General features: G+C 36.7%; 1 protein-coding gene across 5 annotated transcripts in view; it reads right to left on the reverse strand.

The window, feature by feature from the left end:
* NCK1 (NCK adaptor protein 1) overlaps positions 1-26,873 on the reverse strand; it is a 59,134-nt gene that overhangs the window by 2,300 nt on the left and 29,961 nt on the right. For 2 of the 5 annotated variants that reach the window (XM_060196831.1, XM_007521801.3), the window contains exons 2-3: positions 12,591-12,834; positions 1,446-2,158 (exon numbers count right to left, since the gene is read on the reverse strand). In XM_060196831.1, coding sequence (XP_060052814.1) covers positions 1,446-2,158; positions 12,591-12,816 — 939 coding nt within the window. In that variant the 5' untranslated portion in view covers positions 12,817-12,834. Of the gene's footprint in view, positions 1-1,445; positions 2,159-9,535; positions 9,688-12,590; positions 12,835-13,843; positions 13,866-26,126; positions 26,234-26,873 lie in introns of those variants that run through there. The other 3 variants (XM_060196812.1, XM_060196817.1, XM_007521802.3) reach the window with 3 other exon arrangements.

The following is a 26,873-nucleotide window of genomic DNA, read 5'->3' on the forward strand; positions in this document are numbered from 1 at the left end:
GATAGACATCTGCAGCCCTGCTTACCACTTGCAAAGCTTTCCCTCTGCAGGTGGGGACCAGGGGCTCAAACCTGGGTCCTTGTGCATTGTAACTAACATGTGCACTCAACCAGGTACGCCACCACCAGCTCCTAGGTTTCTTTCTTCCTTCCTTCCCTTCTTTCTCCTTTCTTTAAATCTAACGCTTATTGAACTGTCTGTATCAATCCAAAAGGTCTTTTTCATGTTTACTGTCAAGATTTTAAACAGTGGGTATCCTGGAAACATGCCCATATTTACAGTTATTTTACTACCAACTCGAAGTTTGAACCTTTACTAACCCTCTGCCTAACTCTTGTTCTAGGAAGCTGGGTTAGACCAGGCACCTAGCAGAAAATATACCCCACTACACTCTTTCCTGTGCCCAATCACCTGCTTGTCTGAGAGGTATGGTATAGGCCCCATTTCCTTATTTCATTCACATCAAGCAGCTCTCATACAGTCTCAGTGTCTCTCCTTTTATATGCAAATTTCACAACAGGTAAGTTTCCTTCTATTCAAACACACATACCCCCAAAACAAACAAACCACCAATACTAATACTGATTTACTAATTTTTGTGTAGTGTAAATGTGCTTCATGCCTCCATTCCTGGGCCGTTTTTTTCCCCATTCTTTTTATTTCAGAGAGGAAGAGAGACCGGGGTGGGGGAGGAAAACACACCCCAGCACCTACTCTACCACTGTGGAGCTTCCCAGTGCCCTGGTGTGCCCATGTAATTCTGGAATTTGAAATCAGCATCTAATGCATATATTGTCTACCAGATAAGCTATCCTGGTTCTACCTAATGGTGATTTAAAAAGTAATAGTATCCTTTACAGAGAGAAACTAAAGTTATCTAAGGGAAATGAGTATCATCAAATTCTACTATCTCAGACTTTTCAGTTTCATACAACAGAAATTATCTCTGGCTCTTTCTGGTTAACTGTCCTTATGAGTAAGTTACCCTTCAGAGGTAGGATGGTAAGGTATTTTCTCTCCATTCCTTTAAACTTCCTGCTTACTTAAAAGACCCTAATAACATACTTCACCTCTCAGTGTCGATTCCTAAATAATCACCCAATTCCAACACATGATGGCTGTTAAATGTCCCTCCCCAATCTATCCATTTCATGTCTCACTTGACTAAACCCAAATAAATTTATGTTTTCCACTTCCCTTAGTTATTTCAGGAATATAAAGCTAATAGAACTAGCTATGGTCAAATAATCCTATATGGTGCCATTGATAGGTCTATACTTTATCAAAATAAATATGGTCAGAAAGAACACTGACTTTAGCTTCAGAGTATTTCTGTTGTCATTGAACTCATTAAACTGGTTCATTACGGCAATCACTTAAGATCTCCAATCTTCTACTTATCAACACTCAAGACCATTCTCATTTACCTATGAAAACAAACTTACCGAAGATTCACTGTCACGAATGAGAAAATCGCCTTCATGCCCTCTTTCATTTAATGCCATTTCTGCTTGGTGCCTAGTGACTTTCCCATAATACCATGGATTTCCAGCAAACTTTCCAGTGAGAGAAGGTCTAATGTAATCACACTGTGGAGGTGATGGCTCCAAGCCTGAGGTTAACGGATTATTTTGCATAATGGTGACATAGTTTTTTGGCACCAAACCAACCATTCCATTGATCTTCCTGCACTTCCACCACTCAGGATCATTTTCAGGCTTCTCAATAACATCCATTACATCTCCTTTCTCAAAATTAAGTTCTTCATCATTGGATGAGCTGAATGGGTAAAGAGCCTGTACCACATGTAACACTTGTCCAGTACTTAGGTTATTAACAACAGCTGCTAATTTCTCTGACAGAGAACCCACGTGGTCACCCAAAGGGCTATCGCCTTCCTCAGTTACATAATTTGAAGGGAACCATCCAACTTGTCCATTGTAGCTACCCCGCCACCACCCATCACTGCATTTCTCCATGACGATCACTTTTGTCCCTTTTATCAGTGAAAGCTCGTCTTCTCTCTCTGCCATGTAGTTGAATTTCACATAAGCAGGCATGTTGAGGTCATAGAGACGTTCCCCTGGATCAACAAAGCTATCCTCAGCAGTAGATGCAGAATCAGGCACACTAGGTTTTCTTTTAACTTTTCCAATGCCTGTTTAAATGAATGAAATCATGCAAAAAGAATATAAAACAGTGATAGTCAACCCCCCAATTTAGTCATTATTTAAAACGTGATCTCCAAGTGTGTAGGTCTTTCTAAACTTTAAAAGATAAAAGGATCTTAGATAGCTTGTGTGAAGTTGTACCACTCGTATCCTATGGTTTAGTCAATGTTTCCTTTTTATAAATAAAATTTTTTTTTACAAATCTTAGATAGCAATGAGAAAATTTAGATAACAAATTTTGATCTGGTACATCTATCTACCTAGAAATATGACACAAATTCTTGTTTTGTAACCATTTAAATGGAGTTACTATGACCGTTTACCATCTCATTTTTCCTTATTCAAATTCTCTTTCCATGAAATAATCAGTTATAAAACTGTCCTAAATTAAAAAATTTTCATTTTAATGTAAAAACAGATGTCCTCATACCTACAATCTAAGCACACTAAAGCATTGCCAATTACATACTCTTTAATTTTATTACCTAGATTCAACAATTTGTTGCATAGAACAAAAGCAGCAATACAACTTAATATGCAATGTAAAATTATAGCAATATTCATTACTAATAAAACTATAGTAATACTTGTGACTAATAACAAATTCCATTTGCTTTTCTCAATTTCTTAAATCCAGGTTGCTCTATTTAGTTAGCTCATGTATTTAACCTAAAACAATTTTAATTATTTCTTGTCTCTTCTCACTCTGTTCACTGAACTTTAGAGGTGGACAGATTTTTATTTTGTTCATGGGGATAATCCTAAGGTGCTAATATAATGCTTAGTATACATGCTTCATTTATATTAGTTGCAAGAATAAAAAAATAGTATAACAAATGTGTTACATTAACTTCAGACAGGCATTTCACTGTTGCTCATTTCTAAGACTATGATTTTGTTCTACTCCTAGTGAGAAAATAAAAGCATCCTCAGTATTTCTAAACTGGAAAGTAAGACATAAAAGTCTTTATTCATAGATGATATGTCCTTATTAGGCAGTTTAATCTTTAGTACCCACTACTCCCATTGTCTGTTAAACTCTAATCTGTTTTCTCTGTGTATTTTCCTATATTTGTCTTTCACACCCATCTATAAAAATGTGTACTTTTGGGAGTCGGCTGTAGCGCAGCAGGTTAAGTAAGCGCACGTGGTGCAAAGGGCAAGGACCGGCCAAAGTATCCCAGTTCCAGCCCCAGCCTTCCCACCTGAAGGGGAGTTGCTTCACAGGCGGTGAAGCAGGTCTGCAGGTGTCTATCTTTCTCTCCCTGTCTTTTCCTCCTCTCTCCATCTCTGTCCTATCCAACAACAACGTTATCAATAATAACTATAACAATAAAACAACAAGGGCAACAAAAGAGGATAAATAAGTAAATACTTAAAAAAAACATATACTTCCAGAGGAGTATTCTATGTCTCCCTGATCTTGTTTCTTGTATCATTTAGAATAATGTGCAAAAGAGATGTTCAATGAATACTGACAGTAATAAATAGCAAAAAAATTCTCAAGCCTGCAAAAAAAGGGTAGGGGCTAGTTCCAAAGTGATTTTTACAATTCTGCATCTAAAGCTAGGTATACATAGTAAACAAACAAAAAAAATGGGGGGATTAAGAATTTTTGGACAGTTTTAACAATAAAGTCCCCAAGTGGGAGGACACTTGAAACAATTTATTTTAATCTCAGAGGCCAGAAAAATTTTCAGGAAAAGAACGTAAACCTGGAGTGCAAAGCCCTCTATGATTTTCTCTTCTGAGCATGAAGTCGTCGTACCTGTTCGACTAATGCAACAGTCATACACATTCCTCAGTTAAAAAAAAAAAAAACACATCTTTTCAAGGCTCCTGAGTCCTTGCACACTTTTTTCCTCCAAAACACTCACAATCCTCACTCTGAAAGATTCAAACTAAGTATATTCCCAGAGATTTCCAAAAAGTTGATGCATTCCTCTTTTTTGTCACAGCTACCTATAATTTTACTATAAAGTATAATGTTCTATACACTGGTTACTCCCATGCTGTTGTAACATCAAACATCATGTTTTTAATCATTTGTCTATTCTCAGTCTGGCTATATAAATTGTTGTGATTTATCATGTGACTCACTGAACAAATGCACGTTCCTGCCTATTATTTGGGGAAGTGCCTGTTTAGTTGTCCTTTGTAATTGGATTACAAGGAGCTAGCCCTACCAATAAAAGTTTGCCATATTAAAAAAAATATTATACAAATGTGCATACCAATACCATATATCTTAGCTTCTCAATTATGTTATAACTAGCACCAATTAAATTATTCTGTAACAAACTGGCTACTTTAGACCAATGGGTTATCTTTTCTGAATTCTTCTCAATTTCACAGTTCATCCTAACACTCCCATTCTCAATTAGGGTTTGCAACAAAACTCTCTAATCCATCATTTATCTGACTCTAGTTCTTTGCTTAGTATATGACTGCAACAGGAAAACAACAAAAGTTTAAATTTTAGTTCTGCTAGGGAGTCAGGTGGTAGTGCAGCAGGTTAAGTGCACATGGTGCAAGGACCGGCATAAGGATCCCGGTTCAAGCCCTTGGCTCCCCACCTGCAGGGGAGTCACTTCACAGGCTTCTTCCTCTTCCCCTCCTCTCTCCATTTCTCTCTATCCTATCTAACAATAATGACATCAATAACAACAATAAGTACAACAACAATAAAAAAACAATGGCAACAAAAGGCAAAATAAATATTAAATTTTTAAAAAATTTTTAGTCCTGCTACCCACTAGTGAGCTTATCTTGGTCAGGTTAATCTTAAAATTCCAGTTTCACTCACTGGTTATAAAAATGATAAATGCATAGACATAGAGAAAGACAGAAAGACAGGTAGTCCTCAGGAAAATTCTGTGAAGAATTTGAAAAAGTTTTTATGTAAAGCACTCTGCAAAATGCACAGTGTATCACAGGGACTCAATCAATAGTGATTACTACTTTCCTACTTCCTGGTGCTTCTACTTACTTTAAAAAAATATTTAAGCCTTCATTACAGTATTATGTAGGGGAACACAGGATTTGGAAGGGAATGTTCAGGTCTAAGTCATTTTGATTGTCAGCTATGTTTTTTGTTGTTGTTGTTTTTTAATGTAAGTATAACTTCTAATCTTCTGGAGAAGTTTTATACAGATATGTCTTCTCTCTTCCTACAGCACTGTTTCTTCGAGACCAATGTACTAACAACTCCAAACAAGCTACTAAGGATTTTGTTAAGAACATAAATACTCCCATGACTTCACCTGATAGCTTCCCTCTTGCCAAGACAAATCTCTGTACACACAACTATCTTAGTTACATAAGGAATCCTTGATATATGTGATGCCAGTATTTAAAAGTATCCTAGTTTCTTAAATACCATCTATCCAGGGGTTAGATGGTGAGTCACCTGGTAAAGCACACATCACCATGCACAAGGTTCAAGCCCCCAGTCCCTACCTGCAGGGAGGAAAGCTTCTCAACCAGTGTATCAGTGCTACAGGTGTCTCTTCTTCTTTCTGGCTCTTGTCCCCCCCACCCCAGCCCAATCTTTTTTGAAAAGGAAAGAAAGAAGGCTGGCTAGCTACTGGGAGTAGTGTAGGCAACAAGCCTCAGCAATCACCCTTGTGGCAAGAAAAAAATTAATGTGGATTAAGCTATGTCGTGTGTTATTTGGCAGCACACACAAAAACAAGTTATTGCATCCCCTCATCTGAGTACCTCACAGTCTGAATTGATGACATCATGAACTGTGTTGAGATATTTTAGTAACTATATTATCACAGCAGTTTTTACTAAATAAATCTTTTCCTCACTGCTCAGTAATCTGTTGGTTCTTTAAAAAAAATTAGTATAGAAGGCCAGACATTGATGTACCCAGTAGAGTGCATACATTACCATGTGCAAGGACCTGGGTTTAAGTCCCCATTACCCATGTGTAGGAAGGAAGCTTTATGAGCAGTGGAGCAGTGCTATAGGTGTCTTTTACTCTCACTTACTATCTCAATTTCTCTCTATTTTATCAAAAGAAAGAGAGAGAGAAAAAAGGTTACTGGGGCGGGGGTAGATAGCATAGTGGTTATGCAGAGACTGTCATGCCTGAGGCTCCGAAGTCCCAGGTTCAATCCCCCGCACCACTGTAAGCCAGAGCTGAGCAGTGCTTTGGTGTTTCTCTGTGTCTTTCTCTCTCTGCATCTCTCTCAAAAATAAATAAAATACTACTACTAATAATAATAACAATAACTACAACAATAAAATAATAAGGGCAACAAAAGGGAAAATAAATTTATACATATATATATATGGCTACTGGGAATGGTGGATTCACCCTGCAGGTACTTAGGCCTAGTGATAACCCTAGCAAAAAACAAACAAAAAAAACTTAATGCAGAATTTTATATTGATGTCATCTCATTTGCTTCTTGGTTTTTCATTAAAAACAAAACCAAAATCAATGTATCATTCTTCCAATATTAGATCCTCTTATTTTAAGCATGTTGTCTATGTCACTGAGTTCAATACAATAAAGTAAAAAAATTATTACTAGTTAAGAGTTGTTTTTATGGGGAGTCGGGCTGTAGCGCAGCGGGTTAAGCGCAGGTGGCGCAAAGCAAAGGACCGGCATAAGGATCCCGGTTTGAACCCCGGCTCCCCACCTGCAGGGGAGTCGCTTCACAGGCGGTGAAGCAGGTCTGCAGGTCTTTCTCTCCTCCTCTCTGTCTTCCCCTCCTCTCTCCATTTCTCTCTGTCCTATCCAACAACGACAACAATAACTACAACAATAAAACAACAAGGGCAACAAAAGGGAATAAATGAATAAAATAAATATTTTAAAAAAAAGAGTTGTTTTTATTCAGTATATGTACAAGTTTCACATAAGACACTCTATATATGTTTATGAGTAAGGAATAGAGAGCCACTCTGGTACATGCAGTGCCAAGGATAAAACCAGAAACTTCAAGTATGCAAACTAGCTGCTGAGCTATTTCCCTGGCTCTATCTTCTAGTTTTGTTTTGTTTTTGTTTTTTGCCTCCAGGGTTATTGCTGAGGCTTGGTGCTACGAATCCACTGCTCCTAGCAGACATTACTTTGATTTATTAGATAGGACAGATAGAAACTGAGAGGACAAAGAGACAGGGAGAAAGATACCTGAGACCTGCCTCGACGTTGTGAAGCTTCCCACTGGGTAGGAAGCAGGAGTCCTTGCACTTAGTACTATGTGCATTTAACTGGGGGCACCACTGCCCAGCCCCCCATCTTCTAACTCTTTACTGAGTTATTTTTTCTTTCTGACCTCTTACACCCCCTACTTCTACAAAACCAGTTTCCTCTTTATGGACTTAAGTCTGTTTTCTATAACATACATAAGATGGAATGATGCATTGTTTACCAGGACTTTAAGACTTTCAGAGTTTAAAGGGACTTTCCAGGATGATCTAGTCTTGCCTAATTCTCTTCCTTTAGGAAAAAAAAAAGAAAACTGGCAACGTGGCTATTAAGTATATGGGAGTAGAGTTAAGAAATTCTAACTACAAGTATAGGTTTTTATTTAAAGTTTTATCTGCTCATTTAATCTATATAAAATAAAAAACTTATCATCCATTCAATGTTTTAGCTGAAAGACTGTGCCTTTACTTTTTAAAGGTATTCTGGCTATCACACAATAAACATTTAAACAGTTCTATTTTTTAAGTTCATTAAGGTGGGTAAATAGCCAGTTGTCTCCACTCTCACAAGCTGCATAGCAAAATTAGTTTAGGATTGCTACAGGCATTATCAAAAAGAATATTTTAGTTACCAATTGTAAATCCTGAGTCTCAGTCTATAAATATACTTAACATTAATGACAAACTTTCTAGGATTTAATGGAATGACATCACCTTGTATTTATCAACTATCAAGTGTATACATATGATTCTTATATATAAACATATATATATTTACATATACATTGTGCTCTGGCATAAGTATGGTGGTACAGGGTACTAAGCCTGGGACCTTTTAGCCTCAGGTATGACATTCTATTTACATAACCATTATGCAATCTCCCTTACCCAGCATATTATTTGTTCAAATCATTTGTGGCTGATTTACATTACTACCTATGACCAAAACTAGAAACAAAACCTACTGTATTGTTAATGAGAGCAATTTATTTTTATTTTTAACAATGACAATAAATAACAACCATCATTTATCTTTCCACTACAATGCAAGTTCCATGGGAGTTAGTATTATCTTTTCGTTTTATGATTTTTTTTTCTGGAATGGGGAGCTTGGTTTGCAGTAGGTTCACAATAAAAATGTACTGATAAACAAATTACAAGCTCTTTAAAATTCAAATTAACCAAAAAATCTAAAAATATATATATATTCCAAGATTCATTTACCAGTCAAAATTATTTAAAGAAACAAATCTTAATGTTACTATGACAACATTCTTTTTCAAAAAAGTACTTGCTCCTTTTCATTTTGCCTTCATGAAATCTCTCAATAGGTTACTCTTTATTTTCTTAGGCTACTTATCTATACAAGGCTTAAACAATTCCTCTGTTCAAGAAAATGTTCAAAGAGATCAGATTAAGTTCATTAACCACGAGATCATAAAAAGGCAGTAAGCAGATATGAAAACAGGCACTTGTAAACTAGTATTAGTATTATTTTATGATTTAAACTAAAAAACAATCTTAAGAATTAACTATTTCCTCTCGATTTAATTTTCTTTGTAATTAAAGAAATTAACTTTTTAAAATTTATTTATTCCCTTTTGTTGCCCTTGTTGTTTTATTGTTGTAGTTATTGCTGTTATTATTAACTTTTTAAATTAAAGCGGCTGCTCTCAGGTCTCATATCAAAACTCTTATTTAACAATGCCCATTTCTAACAATCCTTTATTGGCTCAAACAAAGCATTCTCTAAATGGTACTTCTATTTAATATTATCTTCCACATTGTTCCTCTAAAATGTAAGGGAAAAGTAGTACCATAATACTGTGATAATTCAAAAGCCTAAGATGAGAAACATGCATATGTAATCCTTTAACTCCTAAAGTTTTTAATGTTTACAATTTACTTAAAATGTTTGTTATGCTGAGCTAGTGAATTAGTAGTTATATCAAATAATTTATATTCCTTTCTTTTTAAACATTGTATCTAAAATATTTAATCGATTTCACTTATCAAGTCAAAATTAATACTTTGACATATCATTAGTCATTTTGCTTGTTTCATAAAAAACTTTATAAAGTACAGTCTCTATAAATCCATCAAGTCTTCTCCATAAAGATTTCCTTTAAATTCACAAAAGTGAAAACCCCAATTCAGAAACACAAGGAAACTTGGATTTAATAAACAGATTAACTTACTGAAAAAGTCTTTAAAGACGTTTAGCCAATCCATTCTGAATAAAAATCTCGAGTTCTCCTTTGTCAGTTTGTTAACACAGCCTAGGATAATTCTCCGGGAGCTTCCTGGTCTGTTCGGCAATACTGAAACTCCCCACACCCAACCCATGTGACTTGGCTCACGCCCAGGTAATTCAAAGTTTTCCTAAGGCTTCTACTCTCTTTGCAAACCATCCCCTTTTCCCAACTGAAATTTAATAGGACATATAAAAATAGTATATCACAAAGGCCACAAATGTGACCTTTACATTCAGACTTATTTTGGAAGAAGCTTTAAAGCATATATTTTTTTCAGTAGTTGAAAATACAGACATGTTTCAGTCTTTCTTTTGTTTTACCCAATTTCTTTCAGAGTGTCTCCCCTAGCATAGTCATTGTGAAATCCATTAATTATACAGGACATTTAAGTTACCAAAAGGGTTCAGAAGTTCTGATAAAGGAGAAATGGCTGTGCTGGTGCAACAGCTGGGTTTAGATCATTTTAACAGGCTAGTTGCAGATCACTAACTTAAAACAAATGTTTCCAAGTGTCTTAGCTGAAATTGTAATAGAGTTATGAAGTTAGTTAACAAAGACTTTCTAGGATTTAAATAAGACTTCATTAAAAGTATCTCAGTAGTACCAGAAAATACTACGGGAGGTTTCCTTGGTGTATTAACAAGAGATAAGTTATATCAGGATTTTAAAATAGTAAATAGCTAGCACAAGAGAACTATTTTTCCTCTTTATGCTATGACAACAGTTGTTTCAATATTGATAATTTCAGGGTAGCAAAGCCTCTTAAGAGAAGCAAATGTCTACCCAGGTGTGGTTTTTGTTCTTTGAGTCTTCATCACTATGACCATTCTAGGTGAAAGTTAGTTTTACTCAATATCTCTAACTTGGTCTGAATTAATCTAAAACTATAGAAACTCATATATATATATATATATATATATATATATATATATACATATGTATATGTATATATTAAAACCTTTATTTAAATGCAATCTGTGGTTTCATTTAAATGGTGTTATTTCTGAATATTTAATTATTTTCCCTTTTGTTGCCCTTGCTGGTTTTTTATTGTTGTTGTAGTTATTATTATTGTTGTTGATGTCCTCATTGTTAGATAGGACAGAGAGAAATGGAGAGAGGAGGGGAAGACAGAGAGGGAGAGAGAAAGATAGACACCTGCAGACCTGCTTCACTGCCTGTGAAGTGATTTCCCTGTAAGTGGGGAGCTGGTGGCTCAAACCAGGATCCTTATGCTGGTTCTTGCGCTTCGTGCCACATGTGCTTAACCTACTGCACTACCGCCCAACTCCTCTAAATGGTCTTGTTTCTAAAACTTTACAACCTCAAAAGTTAACCTCAGATACAGCAATTAAGTATCAAGGTGAAAATTCAGATTAATGACTACATTTATTAAAAGATTTGTAGAATACTGGAAATGTCTCTAGCTCAGAACTTGATAATCTAATACTTTATATCTCATTTGAATTATATTTTAGTTTGTTTTACAATGGTTAAGAACAAAGATATGTTTGCTTTTGTTAACAAATGATAACAGCTCAGTCTAGGAGTAATAAAACTGGAAAAAAAACTGTAGTCAGTTTTCTATAAGTAATTATTCTACACACGACTCCCAAATTATTTTTGTAAGAATTTTTACTTTCGGGAGCTGGGCAGTGGTGCAGCAGGTCAAGTACACATGGCAGAAAGTGTACAGACTAGCATCAGGATCCCAATTCGAGCTCCTGGCTCCCCACCTACAAGGGGTTCGCTTCACAGGCGGTGAAGCAGGTCTGTCGGTGTCTGTCTCTCTCCCCGTCTTCCCTACTCTCTTGTTTTCTCTCTGTCCTATCCAACAACAACGACAACAACAACGACCAGAAACAAGGGCAACAAAAGGGGAAAAATTTTTAAAAAAAGAATTTTTACTTTCTCTTCTACATATATACAAAGAAAATTTAAAAGTAGCAGTCTTTGCTGAATACTAGAAATGAAATGTGGTCCCTCCCAATCCTTCCTGCCACCCTATAAAAAGAAAAGAAAAAAAAAAAGAAAAGAAAAAAAAAACTAACAGTAATAATAAAAAGAGGCCAGTCCTCATCTGCGCATATTTCCTTCCTATCAGTTCAGCCAGGCCCTGTGTGAAGCAGGCTCCTCCTCTATCTCTGGCACTAACATTAGGCCAGTAAAAACAAACAAATGAACTTGCCAGTAACAGAAAGAATGGGAGAAAGGAAGCTAAGTAAGAAAGAGGTCAGCTTCAAGTAGAACCTCAGCTGGAATTGGCGTATTGCACCAAAGTAAAAGACTCTGGGGTGGGTTTGGGGGGAGAATACAGGTCCAAGAAGGATGACAGAGGACGACCTAGTGGGGGTTGTTTTGTTATATGGAAAACTGAGAAATGTTATGCATGTACAAACTATTGTACTTACTGTTGAATATGAAACATTAACTCCCCAATAAAGAAATTAAAAAAAAAAAAAGAGGTCAGCTTTATATATGCACAACTACAGTAATGACCCATACGTTTGAACTTTTCAAAAAAAATGTAGTGATGGTTTGTTCTTAAAAGTAAAGTTCAAAATGTCAGCCAGTAGGTGCTAAAATACAGTAAGATGACATGTAAAATATTATTTCCTCAATGCCAAAGAGGAAATTCTGCATCTTACTTATCTCTACCTCAATTAGATGCAGAACTTGCTAGGTCTAAACTCTAAAGGGTAACAGTAGTTCAAGGAGCATCAGATAAAAGATGACAAGAGTTAGCTCTGCATTTAGCACCACTCTGGTCTGACTTTTGGAAGTTCTGCCAGAACTTACAGAATCTTCCTACTAACACTTAATGATCTTCACTGGTCTCCTGACTTGAATACATGCAATGAGCCACATTTACCATGCCTGGCTGGAATTCTAGTCCTGGCCTTTTCTAGTTAGTCCTGCCCACTACTACCAAAATTCTGTGCAAAGAATCTCTAAGATGAATTTAACAAAGCCTCATTTTATTACAAAAATAACTTACCTAAGGTATCCTTTAGATTTTTTACTATAGATGCTTTACGAGCACTGTTTTTCCTTTCAACATAGTTGGAAGGCACAAAGCCTGTCTTATTCATGGAATTTCGAACTCGCCACCAGGACTTGGAATCATCCAATAGCCATAATCTCTCATTCTTCTTGATGTCCAGCTCTTGCTCTTGTTGGGCCACATAGTCAAATTTGGCTACTACCACCACTTCTTCTGCCATCTTTCAGTAGCTTCAGCACTGTAATCATACAGATAATATTTTTATAAGATTTAATAACAATAGTCTACATGACTTTCAAAGATACACTTAGAAACCTAATGCCACTAAAAAATTCAAACTAAAAGTATGATGACAACAATAAAAGATTAAGTAACAACAAATCAATGAATAATTTTGATTTTATTCAAAATAAAGCCGGTGTAGCTATAACAGCATTAAAAAAAAAAAAAGCAAAACTACTGTTAGCATTAAGGAAGCCAAGATTATTATTATTACTTAAAATTTAACAAGCTATACTATTTGTACCTATTAATGTAGCTTGAAAGAAATTGATAGGTAAGCCAGTCTTCAATTGGGGGTATCCTGCCCTGCCACTTGAAAAAGACTGGTCCTGAAATGAGTGCAGCCTGCAAGGTTCCTCAGATGTGACCACGAGCTATAAGCTCAGACCAATAGGGATTTAGAGATTACAGGGGCTCTGGCGCTAAATATAAATATGTATTTACATAGAGACCCTGGAGCAGGTGGATGGAAGTGAATAATTAATTTTAGCCACATAATTTTTTTCCATAACAATGGGAGCTACTCCCTGCCCTAATCCAACTTTCTAGCCCTTTTCTCTACTCTGACACAATTCTCTCAGACAATATTCTCATCCAACCTCAGACTAGCTATCAAACTCAAGCAAAACTACTATAGTTGTATGCCCCCAGGAACATACCTAAAATGGTTCTCCTAGCTTTCGTCTACCCTAAAATCCCTAATCTCATCTGCTCTGATCCTATTTTTTGGTTCCTGTTCATTAACCATCTTGTCTCAACTTAGGTCATGCCACCTTCCAGACACCAAGCTACAGATGCTACCATGACTCTGCCCCAACTTCTCTGGGCAGACAACATCACCAATGTGTCCTGGACCCTCGTATCTCCAGAGCTCTGGTCCACTAGGGAAAGAGAGAAAACAGGCTGGGGGTATGGATCGACCTGTAAACAACCCTGCTTAGAGGAGAAGCAGCTAGAACTCCTACCTTCTGCTCCCCATAAACAACCTTGATCCATACTCCCAGCAGGTCAGAAGTGATAGGATGAAGATAAGAGGACTCTGCACCCCAGCTCCGTCAGCACACAGAGAGAGAAGGAAAAGGAGAGGGACATATGAAGGTAGCTACGATGTTATGAGTGGCTTAGAGGGGAAGAGATGATTCAATCAGAAAAAGAAGGGGCAATTATGTATAAATATGGACAGATAGTTGTAGAGAAGATGGTTGGTCCATGTCTACAACTTCAGGTGAAGGAACTGTCGTGGATTGCAGTGGAAAGAGTGAAGATTCAGAACTCTAGTGGTGGGAATGGTGTGGATTCAAACCCCTGTCGAAATGTAATTCTGTAATATAAAAATACAAAAAAAAAAAAAAAAATGCTGGCACTCACATGGAGGGGATCCAGCCAGAGGGTAAGTCTCCGATCCTCCCTCACTAGTTCTAGTGACTGTGTGATATAGAAAGGAGGACTCGGGGAGTACTCTGGTATGAACACTCATTTATTGGGAGATGGGTACAGGATTATATGGAGAGTTAAACAAAGAACATTTTCACATAAGTCAGAAATTACAGGTTTCTTACAGGTCAGCTTGCCCCTATGGTACGGGGTATGACAAGAATTGATGTGATACATAAAGGTCAAGACAATTAGTCTTCATGATGCAGGCAAGTTAATTATCCAAAGGCATTTGAGAGAAGCATAGGGGTTAAGCCAGTAAGGTGAGGTAGAGAAAAGAAAAACAAAACTTGATGTAAATCACAGATATCAAAGGGAACAAGGAAATAGGATTTGGGGTTTTCACTATCTGGTGTTGGGGGTGTATGATAGAGTATGTTCTCCTTTATTATCAAAAGGTGAAGTGGATGTGTGAACTTTGAGTGAACCCTAAAGCAGGCAACCATTTGGCCTGCTGCTAGCAGGGGAAACTAAGTGTGAGAGGTCTGTAGGCTTTCTGTGAGCTTGAGAGACTAATAAGGAGAAACTGAGTCTGGGAGACTTTTCCCTCTTGGCTCATCTCTATAAGGAGAGAGGCTAACAAGTGGGGTGTCTTTCCAGACCTCCATCCAAGGATGGGAGAACTTCCCTAAACTCTACCAAGGTTTTACACAGTCCCACAAATAAACATTAAAAAACATTGAAAAAAAGAAATTGATAGGTAAGAAAAAACTAATAATCACTGTCACAGAGGACAATTTTTAATTTATTAATAGAAATATAAGGAGGCACAAAAAACTAGAAAGACTAGACAAGAATTGCATTACAACCATTGTGTTTGATCTAATAAACATAGGAATATTACTTTCAAATAGAAGAATGCACATGGAAATAAAAATCAAATGCTAGGCCATAAAGGAAGTCCCGCAAACTGTCATGTACAAAATTAATTTGTTTATTTTCCTTTTTTGTTGCCCTTGTTTTTATCATTGTTGTAGTTATTGATATTGTTTCTTGCCAGATAGGACAGAGAGAAATGGAGAAAGGAAGGGAAGACAGAGATGGGGAGAGAAAGATAAATACCTGCAGATCTACTTCACTGTTTGTGAAGTGACCCCCCCTACAGGTGGGGAGCTGGGGGCTCAAACAAGATCCTTATGCCAGTCCTCGAGTTTCGGCCATGTGTGCTCAACTCGCTAAGATACAGCCCAACCCCCCCATAAGAGAATTTTTAAAAACACTTAAGACATAAAATAATTAACTAGAAAACCAACTTTGTAGGATGAAGCCAAAAGGTGTATACAGAGGGAGATTCTTAATTTTAAGTATTTCATTAAAAATAAATTAATAAGGGAGTCGGGCTGTAGCACAGCGGGTTAAGCACAGTTGGCGCAAAGCACAAGGACCGTCATAAGGATCCCAGTTCAAACCCCGGCTCCCCACCTGCAGGGGAGTCGCTTCACAGGCGGTGAAGCAGGTCTGCAGGTGTCTGTCTTTCTCTCCTCCTCTCTGTCTTCCCCTCCTCTCTCCATTTCTCTCTGTCCTATCCAACAACGACAACAATAATAACTACAACAATAAAACAACAAGGGCAACAAAAGGGAATAAATAAATAAATAAAATAAATATTTTTTAAAAATTAATTAATGAATTGAGCATCTAAAGCAGTTAGAAAATCAGAATAAAAAAATAATATACGGGTTGGGAGATAGTTCACTCAGTAGAGTGTGCATATTATTGTGGTTCAAGCAATCAGCACCACAATGGAGCAGCATACACAGCACCATGGGGAAGTTCCATGAATACTGGGAGTTGTATGTATTGCCTTTCAGAGAGAGAGAGAGGTAAATAAGCCACCAGGAGCAGTGGAATCATGCCAATATGAGCCTCAGCAGGTAAAAAGAGGAGAAAAAGAGAGGGAGGGAGGGAAGGAGAGATGGAGGGGTGGGCCCAGGAGATGGCATAGCTACTAAAGCATTGCACTCTCTATCACTAATAAATATGGGGTGGGGGGGGATAGAGGAGATGAATAAAAGCAGAAGTTGATGAAACAACAAAAAATACAAATAGCTTGGCAATAATAGCCAAAATGTACTCCTTTTTCATGACTAACAAAATGGACAAAGTTCTGGCAAGACTGAAAATAAAAATAGGAAAAAATATATTCAACTTCCATGAATGAAAAGGTGGGTCACAATACAAATGCTGAAAGCATTCAAAAGACATGAGAATATTATAAATTAATAACAATAAGCATGAGAAAATAAGTGCATAAATTCATAGAAAAAACAAAGTAATGAAACCAAATCAGCCAACAGAAATCTTGGTGTAAAAACACAATGCTTTACCCAACCCCAATTTTTACCAACAAGTTCAACCAAAATTCAAGGAGCACAATAATTTCAATTTATAAAAACTGTTTTAACAAACTGTTTAAAATAACAAAAATCAACCAATCTCTATATCCCGTATCTCACAACAACAAAAATTTTGTCCACCAGGAATAATGATATCTATCATGCAGGCAAAAAGCCCAAGCTAAGCCTGGGCAGCAAAATAAATAAACAAGGATCTTGCAAACACTAAAAAAAAAAGAAAAAAAAGAAATCAGGAATGACTATGTTAGTATTGATATGCCACTTCAGAACAAGGGGGAAAGATCTAAGAAAAATTTCAATCCACCAAAAATGTATAACAATCCTAAATGTATATGTAATAAAGTTCCAAAATTCATGAAGCAAACACTGATAAAACTGAAAGAAGTAAGTCAACCTCAATTATTCTTGGAAACATTAATGCTACATACTTTCAGTAATCCACAGAACAAGTAGACAGAAAAACAGCAATGATGTAGAAAACTTGAACAGCATCAGTCAACAGGTCCTAGTTTTGAATAAAGTATATTAAGCAACAAAGACATACTCATCTTTTCAGGGTGAAAATAAAATATTCACCAAGACAGAGCAATTCTGAACTATAAAACAAGCCATAATAAATTCTAAAGAATTGGAATCACACAGCTTGTGTCTCTTTCTGATCATAATAAAATAAAACTAAATAACAGTAACATTGTGGTCCAAGAGGTAGCACAGTGGATAAAGGGTTGGACTCTCAGGCATCAGATCCTGAGTTTAATCCCTGGCACCCACCACATGTACTAAAATGATGTCTGGTTCTTTCTCCTTCACATTAATAAATAAAAATGTTTAAATAAAAAAAAGATTATAGTAACAAAAAGATATCAGAAAACATCTCTAAGTACCTAGAAATTAACACATTTTGAGATTACTTCATGAGACAGAATTTTGGTGGTGGGTGTGGTGTAGAAGTATACACTGTAATCTTACAATCTTAATCATAAATAACACACAAAAAATAAGGAAATTTTTAAATATTTTGAATGAAAATGAAAAACACAACATATACATAAATCAGAGCTGAAAAAGTCTTTTGTATAACCAGCACACTGTCTCCCCAGCCCCAGCTTTTCTTAAGATTTATTAACATGGCATAGAAAAAGAATATGGGCCCCAGATCAGATCGACGGGTTTTACAGTAAAGAATATTTATACATATTTCCCATATTTGGGAGCTACTTTCTTCCCTGACCCAGCTTTTTAGCCCCTTTTCCAGCCATGGCATCAACTCCCCAGACAATAACCTGGGTCCACCTGTATATCAGATGTCAGGCTCAGGCAAAAACTAATAAAGTCATGGATCCTTTGGAATATACTTAAAATAGATCTACCAGCTATTTCCAAAATGGAGACCCCAAATCTTCATCTGCAATATTCCAGCCTTTAGGTTCATGATTAGTCAATAATTTGTCTGGCTTTCTTTATATGTTAATTCTTTTTCAGCCACCAGGCTCCAGATGCTACCATGATGCCAACCAGACTTCCCTGGGCAGACGACCCCACTAATGTGTCCTGGAGTTCTGATTCCCCAGAACCACTCCACTAGGGAAAGAGAGAGACAGGCTGGGAATATGGATCGACCAGTCAACACCTGTGTTCAGCAGGGAAGCAATTACAGAAGCCAGACCTTCCACCTTCTGTACCCCATAATGACCCTGAGTCCATACTCCCAACAGGGTTAAAGAATAGGAAAGCTATCAGGAGTGGGGAAGGGATACAGAACTCTGGTGGTAGGAATTGTACCCCTCTTATCCTATGGTCTTGACAGTGTTTCCATTTTATAAATAAATTAATTTTTTAAAAAAAGGCAAATTAAGAAAAAAAAAATCACAAAATGGGGCTATTAGGGCTTGAAGGCTCAGTAGTAAAATACATGAACAACAACACAGACCTTATGCTCTATGTTGGGCCTCACATTAAAATAATAAATTGTAAATAAAAAATCAACATTATACAGCTATTAAATGACTTAATGAGAAAAAGTGGGAGTGAAGGAGGGAGGGAGGGAGGGAGGGAGGAATGAAGGGGAGAAACAGCATCAGTTGCCAATAAGGACACAGACTATCTTATACAGGAATGCACAATAGTAATCTGTGTGAGGAATAGCTTCATGTTCTTTTAAATATGTGTCTATATATATATATATATATATATATATTCTTTTTTTTTTTTTTTTAAACCAGAGTACTGCTCAACTCTGATTTATGGTGGTGTGGGGGACTAAACCTGGGACTCTGGAGCCCCAGGCATGAGAGCCTGTTTGCATAACCATTATGCTATCTACCCCAACCTTTTTTTTAGTTTGATAGTTTCTTATAAAGTCAAACATATACTTACCATATTACCCTGTAATTTTCCTGAGTCAGACTCAAGAACTACTAACAACAGAAAAGATAAAACTATAGCAAAGATTATAAGTCAGTAGTTTATACAAATTAATCATACAAGAAGAATTAAGACTATAAAGGATGATGAATTTGTTGTTCCCTGAATGAGGTGAAGCAATGGTTTAGCACTAAGATTATAGTAATACTTTCATAACTCTAACCAAAGGATGTGTCAAGTCTCATCCACATACCCAAGTGTGAACCTTATTGTATATAAACTAAGTACACAGGAGAGCATATTCACTGATTTTACACTTTAAAATTTAGACCTTTCTTATTCATATATTACTTTGTACAACTCATCTTCCAAATATTGATGGTATATTACAAAATAGTATATTGGTAATATTGGTATATTAATAAAATAATAAATAAATAAATAGTAATAATATAAAATAATAATAAATAAATAGTAATATTGGTATATTACAAAATAGCACTGCATCTCATGCAGTCTCTGAAAATGTCAGTTAAAAAAAATTAGCATCCTGATATAACAAAATTAGTACTGACTCTGGATTTCCTAAAACAAAAATCCACACTAGGAATTTTTAGAGAAGTGCTAATTTAATAAAGGGAGTATCAGGCTAAACAGCTAAAAAACATGTTCTTCCTCAATCTATGTATACATATTGATTAGGTATAGCTCTATCATAAAAAGTTTATCAAATTATTCTATAAGCCATATTGTAGATGATATATTACATATATCAATATATGTCATTATAAACATGACCACTTTTGACAAGCTAGTTTGAGGAAAAGGGAACCAGCTAGTGACAGAAAAAAAAAAAAAATCAAAAGGGAAATCTCTTAAACAATTTTAGAATCTGCTGTACTTTTAGCACATAACTTGACAATTTCCTGTTTCTGATAAAAATCAGAAGAGTGACAATACCCAAGTGACTAACTCCGGAAGTTTGGTTGGGCTGCAGAGCTCTCAGTAAACAATAAAGGAGGAAAAGTACCCAAATAAGTAACTTCAATATGCTGTAGTAATGCAAAAAGATGTGGCAACTCACTAGATAACTTTTTCTATTCAATTTTTTTTTTTAATTTCTAATTTGTCAAGTTTGTTAAACACTCTTCTTAGTAAGAATATCACCCATAGGGACAGTAGAAAAATTATAGGCTATTCTGGTATCAAAGTTACTTAAAACCAAGATTTAAAAAAATTACATATATATCTTAAATAAAATGCCAGCTTATCCTATCCACTTTTAGAAAAACTACTTGAAAAGATCCCCACTAAGAGAAGGCACAAATAAACAAATATCCTACAAATATCAAAATTCCTTCATTCATTTATTCAACGTGTCCAATTATTCTAGATGAAAGCACTGAGCTAAGTTAGGCCTTATATATATAACAGAAGGTTCATAAAGCAAAAATCCTGCTTTCAATAAACCAAAACCATAACCCTACTTATTCAAGTGTAATAATGTCTTATATACAGAAGCACTGCTCCCTGTTTGCTTTTGTCAAGCATCACAAAATTTTAGTTATCATCACTGAGTGGATGCAAGGTCACATTAAGAGCACCTCACCAGGGTGAGAAAAGGAGCTCATCAGGCATGGCATGTCTTCCAACGCACTCAGAGGAGTGTCACTGATTCAAGAGAAACTTCAGTGCTTTAGCTATCTCTACCTCTCTATCTGAATGAAAGCACCTTGGGAGTAGAGAAACCATTTATGCATGAAGCACTATTCTATGATATGAAGAACATCAGATCTTACATAATCTAAAGCAGCAGCTAGTACATTATAGCTAAAGTAAAAATCAATATAATAATCTTGCTAATATTGCTAACTTATAAGCAAAAATTTAACATAATTAATAAGACATCACATTAAATTATCAAACCCTTGCTGTACTATATGGTCCTTTTGTATGACACAGTACATGTGGGTAGATGACTGATAAACACATACATACACTTTTTTTTTTTTTTTTTTGCCACCAGGGTTATTGCTGGGGCTCAGTGTCTGCCTGAGTTCACCCTTTTGAGTGATCGTTTCTTTCCTTCCAATTTTTTTTAAAAAAATCACTATTACTTGGAGGGGAACTTACATATGCCATGTGTCATCCATACTGAAAGTTCTAGGAACAGTACAATAGCATCCTGAGAAACGAACGGATAGAGATTTTCTTCAGCCTAAACTGCATGAAACCAGTAATGATATGAAAAAGTACCCTCATAAAGAAATATGCCATCTACTATCTTAGGGAAGTAGAACTGAATAGGATGACTCCATCCTCACAAATAAAGTAGGAGTTAGAAATCAGAGGTCATTAAGTGAAAGATATTGATTGTCTTATATTTTTCTTTTATGATTATCTTTAAAATTCTTAAGGGCTACAAACTAGAAGTGAAAAGATTGCCTAGACTCCCTAGGTTTTCAGTCAAGATTAAACAAAACTCCAAGAGGAAGGTAAATAGGTAAAAGTGGCTTTAAGAGCACAGCAGAAACTAGTCTGTAAGATCTGATTCAAGGGAAAAAGAGAATGCAGGTCTAGTTAAGACCTTAGAACAGAGTGCCCCACACTAATCTAACCTAAAATGAGGTAATACTCCACAGATGTGTTTGCTTACAAGCAGTTAAGTAACACATGACCTCACTCTTCCCTTTCTTTATTTCTGACTCTATCCAATAAATAAATAAAACATTTTTTAAAGTAACACATGGAGGCCTAGATCTGATGAGAAATTCCTACTACTATAACATCATCCCTAATATACAGCACTGGAAGGTGCATATTGGTGCATGTTTTTCTGATAAAGATCCTACAAGTGCAAGCAAGATATGCACACAAAAGTGAGTACCTTTATCAGTTTTGGATGTTGGACAACTTGCTGGCCTCACCCAGGCCTCAGTCCTATTTTACTATTCCTGTATATAAGATACACCTATAATACATTCAATTTCCCTCTTAACCACATATACAGCTCCTAGTTACTACTCTGCCACTAGCAGACAGCCCCACACTAAAGACTCATGGAAGGTCATGTCACCCTCTCTCAAACATTTTCTAATCTGCAAAACAAGAGAACTAAACCAGATAATATCAAAAAGCCTCTTTTGAGCGCCAAAACTATGACTTAAGTGGGGCCTTAAATTTTCTGAAATAAATAAACAGATTTGTATTGTGTTTTAATTTTTTTCATTATGTTAAACTGGTCTCACTATTCCAGCCTTTACTCTTTAATATATTATTATACTCTACTGTATTTCTTACCACTAGCATCGTTCCAAGTTATACATATTTATACACATTTCCAAAAGAACTCACACATCACAGAGGATGATAGGGTTACCAATTCTTCATGCTATACAGTATAAATTAAGCTGAGCTAGTGAACATTTTTATCAACCACATTGCACTGACACATACCAAAACTTTTAGTCACTTAAAATGTAAGACATATTTAACACACTATTAACCACATTTGAGTACTTTTCACACTAACTGCAGTATGTTATACTTATTCCACATGAAATAATCCATGGGCTTAGGAAACTATTACTGGAAAACAATTTCAGGACTTTAGCACTTAATACTATTTATTGTGCCTCTCATTAGTTATCCTTTTGGTCTTAAGTATGCTGAAGGACCTACTAGAGTTATAGTGAACCAATTTGATATTATAAATCTTTACACTTCCATTATTTTTTTTCTACCACTACACCTTAGTTGGTACACTACCATTATCTACCAGTAATGAAGGCATCCACTTTCTTAAGTGGGTTCTCAGCTTCTAGTTTCAGCCTCTTCCAGTTCAAACTACTTAGCTTTCTTTGTAGGAAAAATAAGCATAAAAAACTTAACTCCTTAAGTGTTTGATAACTAGATTTGGAGGGTTACAATGAAAGGTATCCATGATATTTGCTTTGAGTTACAATAAAAGTAAATGTTCTGGAGTTCCTGAAAAACAATGGGAAAAAAAAATGAACTCTTTTAAAATCATAAAGAAGCATTTTGGGGGGTTGGGAGGCTGGGTGGTGGTGCACCTGGTTAAGTGCACATGTTACAGTGCACAAGGACCCAGGTTTGAACCCCCCCCACACACACACCAGCCCCACCTGTAGGGGGAAAGCTTTGCAAATGGTGAAGCAGGGCTGCAGGTGTCTCTCTCCCTATCACCCCCTTTCCTCTCAAATTCTAGCTATCTCCATCCAATAAATAAAGATAATTTTTAAAAAATTAAAACAATAAAGAAAAAGAATTTTTAAAAAACATTTTGTAAAGATTATGAGAAGATTCTGAGAGTGGAGTAGGGAGGACAAAGAATCTGTTTCCCCATCTAGACAACAAGTAGAATCTATCTGATGAACCTCTTTTAGAGCTCAGAGGTCCATTTCAAAGGCTTCAAAATTTCAGTAGGCACTTGGAGAGAGTTCAGCAGCTAGGACAGAGGTTTTGGCACCACCCAGGAGATGCTGCAGTCTCTCCCTTTCTCTGCCCAAATGAAGTCTGGGCTCCAGGGAAGGGTGGGGGGATGGGGAGTCCCAGGAGCCTGCCTCTCTCTTACCCTAGTGGGGCAGGGTTCTGGGGAATCAGAGCTTCAGGACACATTGGTGGGGTTGTCTGTCCAGGGAAGTCTGGTTGGCATCATGCTAGCATCTGGAAACTGGTGGCTGAAAAGAGAGTTAACATATAAAGCCAAATAAATTGTTGACTAATCATGAACATAAAGGCTGGAATAGTGCAGATGAAGAGTTGGGGGGGGGGAACTCCATTTTGTAGATAGCTTGTAGGCATATTTTAATTATATTCCAAAGGGCCTGTGGCTATACTAGTTGTTTTTTTCCCCCTGAAATTGCTCATTTTTTAAATCAGATTGTTAAGTTTTTGAAGTTCTCAATATAATTGGCATATATTGCAATATAATAAAAATATGCCTTTGTATGTTAACTCTCTTTTCAGCCACCAGGTTCCAGATGCTAGCATGATGCCAAACAGACTTCCCTGGACAGACAACCCCAAATGTGTCCTGGAGCTCTAATCCCCAGAACCCTGCCCCACTAGGAAAAGAGAGGCAGGCTGGGAGTATGGATCGACCTGTCAACACCCATGTTCAGCAGGGAAGCAATTACAGAAGCCAGACTGTCCACCTTCTGCATCCCACAATAACCTTGAGTCCATACTCCCAGAGGGTTAAAGAATAGGAGGGAGGAGATGGGATATGGAGTTCTGGTGGTGGGAATTGTGTGGATTTGTGCCCCACTTATCCTATGGTTTTGTCAGTGTTTCCTTTTTATAAATAAAATAAAATAAAAATGAGCAATCTAAACAGATCTTTCTTTAAAAATATTTAAGCACATGAAAAGATGCCCACTATCACTAGTCATTAGGGAACTGCAAGCAAAACTTCAAAATGTCTAACACTGGTCTCTACATGCACCACATCTGTGGCTCAAACCCCAGCATCACATGAAAACACAATAAACAAGACTGGGGAGCTCCGTAGCTGGTATTAGAACAGTGCTGAAGTGTCTTTATTCTCTTTTCCTCTCTCTAAATTTTTTTTTTTTTAATTTGAGCTGCAGGGAAGGTGGCTCAGTGAATAGAATATAGGATTATAATCATGAGTCCCTAAATTTAATCTTTCAGCACCAGAGATGCCAGAGTGGCTTGATGCTCTACAGTCTGTCTCTCTCTCATACACATGCCTAAAAGCACATACACATACACACATACACACACACACACACACACACACACACACACACACACGTCTTTTTAAAAACCATTATTTTTATCTGTCACTGCTTTGTGCTTAACAGAAGGTAAGAATTGCCCATTCTAATGTTTTTAATTTATTTTACTATATTAAGTTAAAAAATTATTTTGAAATATTTAATGGTTCCATCAGTTATTAAAACTATGTATGTCCCTACAGATACTGGTGAAGAAATGCTACTATGACAAATGACTACAATGACTTAAATAAAGACTGCTGTGCACCAGGATCCTCTATTATTGAAAATACCACTAACCCAATCTAAAGAGCTTAATTAAAATAGACAAGATTTTAGTGGAGTAGGTTCACTGCAGAATACAAATAGGAACTATACTGAGACACTGATCTCAGCAAATGACTGATGATAAGGATAGAATTCTTCAAGTCTGAGGGAAACAGAATTGACACTCACTCTAAAAGAGATTGCTTTCCCTGACCAGAGCATTCCTCAACACTCTGCCCTAGTGGTCCTGGAGATGGTGCAATGGATAAGGCACTGGACTTTCAAGCATGAGGTCCTGAGTTCAATCCCTGGCAGCACATATACCAGGGTTGTTGGATAGTATGCCAGCTCCCCCTGGCTTCTGCTTAACCATATGCCTATATAGGGATAGATTTAATCCCATTCAAAGCTTTGGTCTATTTACATAAATCACTTTTACATTTACATAAAGCACCACACTCACTCCAGGGCATTGGTGGTTTAGTGGTAGAATTCTCACCTGCTCCACCCCCTCTCCTTGTCACACCCTGATCCTCTCCTTGTCACACCCTGATCTTCTACCAGTCACTTTTTGCTCCACCCTCTCTATATCACATCCTGTTTCCACCCTACTTGGAGAGTATAAAAACAGCTGCTCTTCTGATTAAAGACACTTGGAAATTGCTTTCCGGCTCCGAGAGTTCCAGAGTGTATCTCCTGCGAAGTTAGTGTGGCATGAGTTCCTGATCCCTCTCCCACGCAGCAGCCTAGATCGGCTCCAGTCGAGTTCTCTCCAACCCAGAGAGCACTAGCTTGGGAAGAAGTACCCTCAGGCTATCCCGGCACAGGGTGATGTCTGGTTCTTTTCCTCTCCTCTTATCTAATCAATAAATAATTTTTTAAAAAAAGAAACATTAAAAAAAAAAAAAACACTGCTCAATATCCACAGCCACCCAATAGCTTGAAAATATCACATGGGGTTTATCAAACATCACTTCAAATCAAAGAACCCACTACGTATCATACCACTAAGAAACTATCAGATTAACAGAATGATGGGCAGGAATTTCAAAGACGCAGCTCACCCGGTTGGTTTTCCAAGATGATCCAATTGGTATGAATATTCATGAGTCCAGGAGTGTGCACTTCTCATTACACCAAGAATTCCATCCCAACTGGAACCAGTAATTCACTTGAAGAATAAGAAAGGAGTTTCTAATTACCAGGATTAAAAACCAGTCTTGTATTAGAGGCCCAGAGAGTCATGTGTCCATAGAATGGCACAGAGACTAAAAGCCACAAGCACTTAAGTCACTTTGAGGTCCTCAGACTAACAGACTGGCAAGCCAAGCCAAGATTCACTACACTAGCAGTGATAACTCTGATTACTGTACACAAGGAGTGTAGGGATCTGGCCACTCAGATCTATAATAAAAAGGCACTATAATAAAGAAGAAATTGGTACTATAGTGAAGAGGAAATTGCAGAAACCATAGACTAAAAAGGGCAATGCAACTAAGAGTTCATGCCCTGAAACATGAAAGTGTAGAGGTCACAAGTAACCTAAACAGCTGAACAGCTGGTTCAGCATAGGAAATCTAGAGTGGCTGGTAAAAGAAGGAAATGCCTCAACAACAGTTGCAGTAGTAGATAGTACAGGCTTGTACAATTAATCCTTCTTAATTTCTAGTGAATACTCCTTGATTTAGAAATGGATATGAATCAATGTAGGCCACTAGGAGATCTGAGTAGAGCAAAAGGTAGATTTATGGTACTCTGTTAACACTGCAGTAGGTAACTGGTACAGCTGCAACCAAAGGAAAAGCTGACAG

The sequence above is a fragment of the Erinaceus europaeus genome, chromosome 1 (assembly GCF_950295315.1).
Source record: "Erinaceus europaeus chromosome 1, mEriEur2.1, whole genome shotgun sequence".
NCBI lineage: Eukaryota > Metazoa > Chordata > Mammalia > Eulipotyphla > Erinaceidae > Erinaceus > Erinaceus europaeus.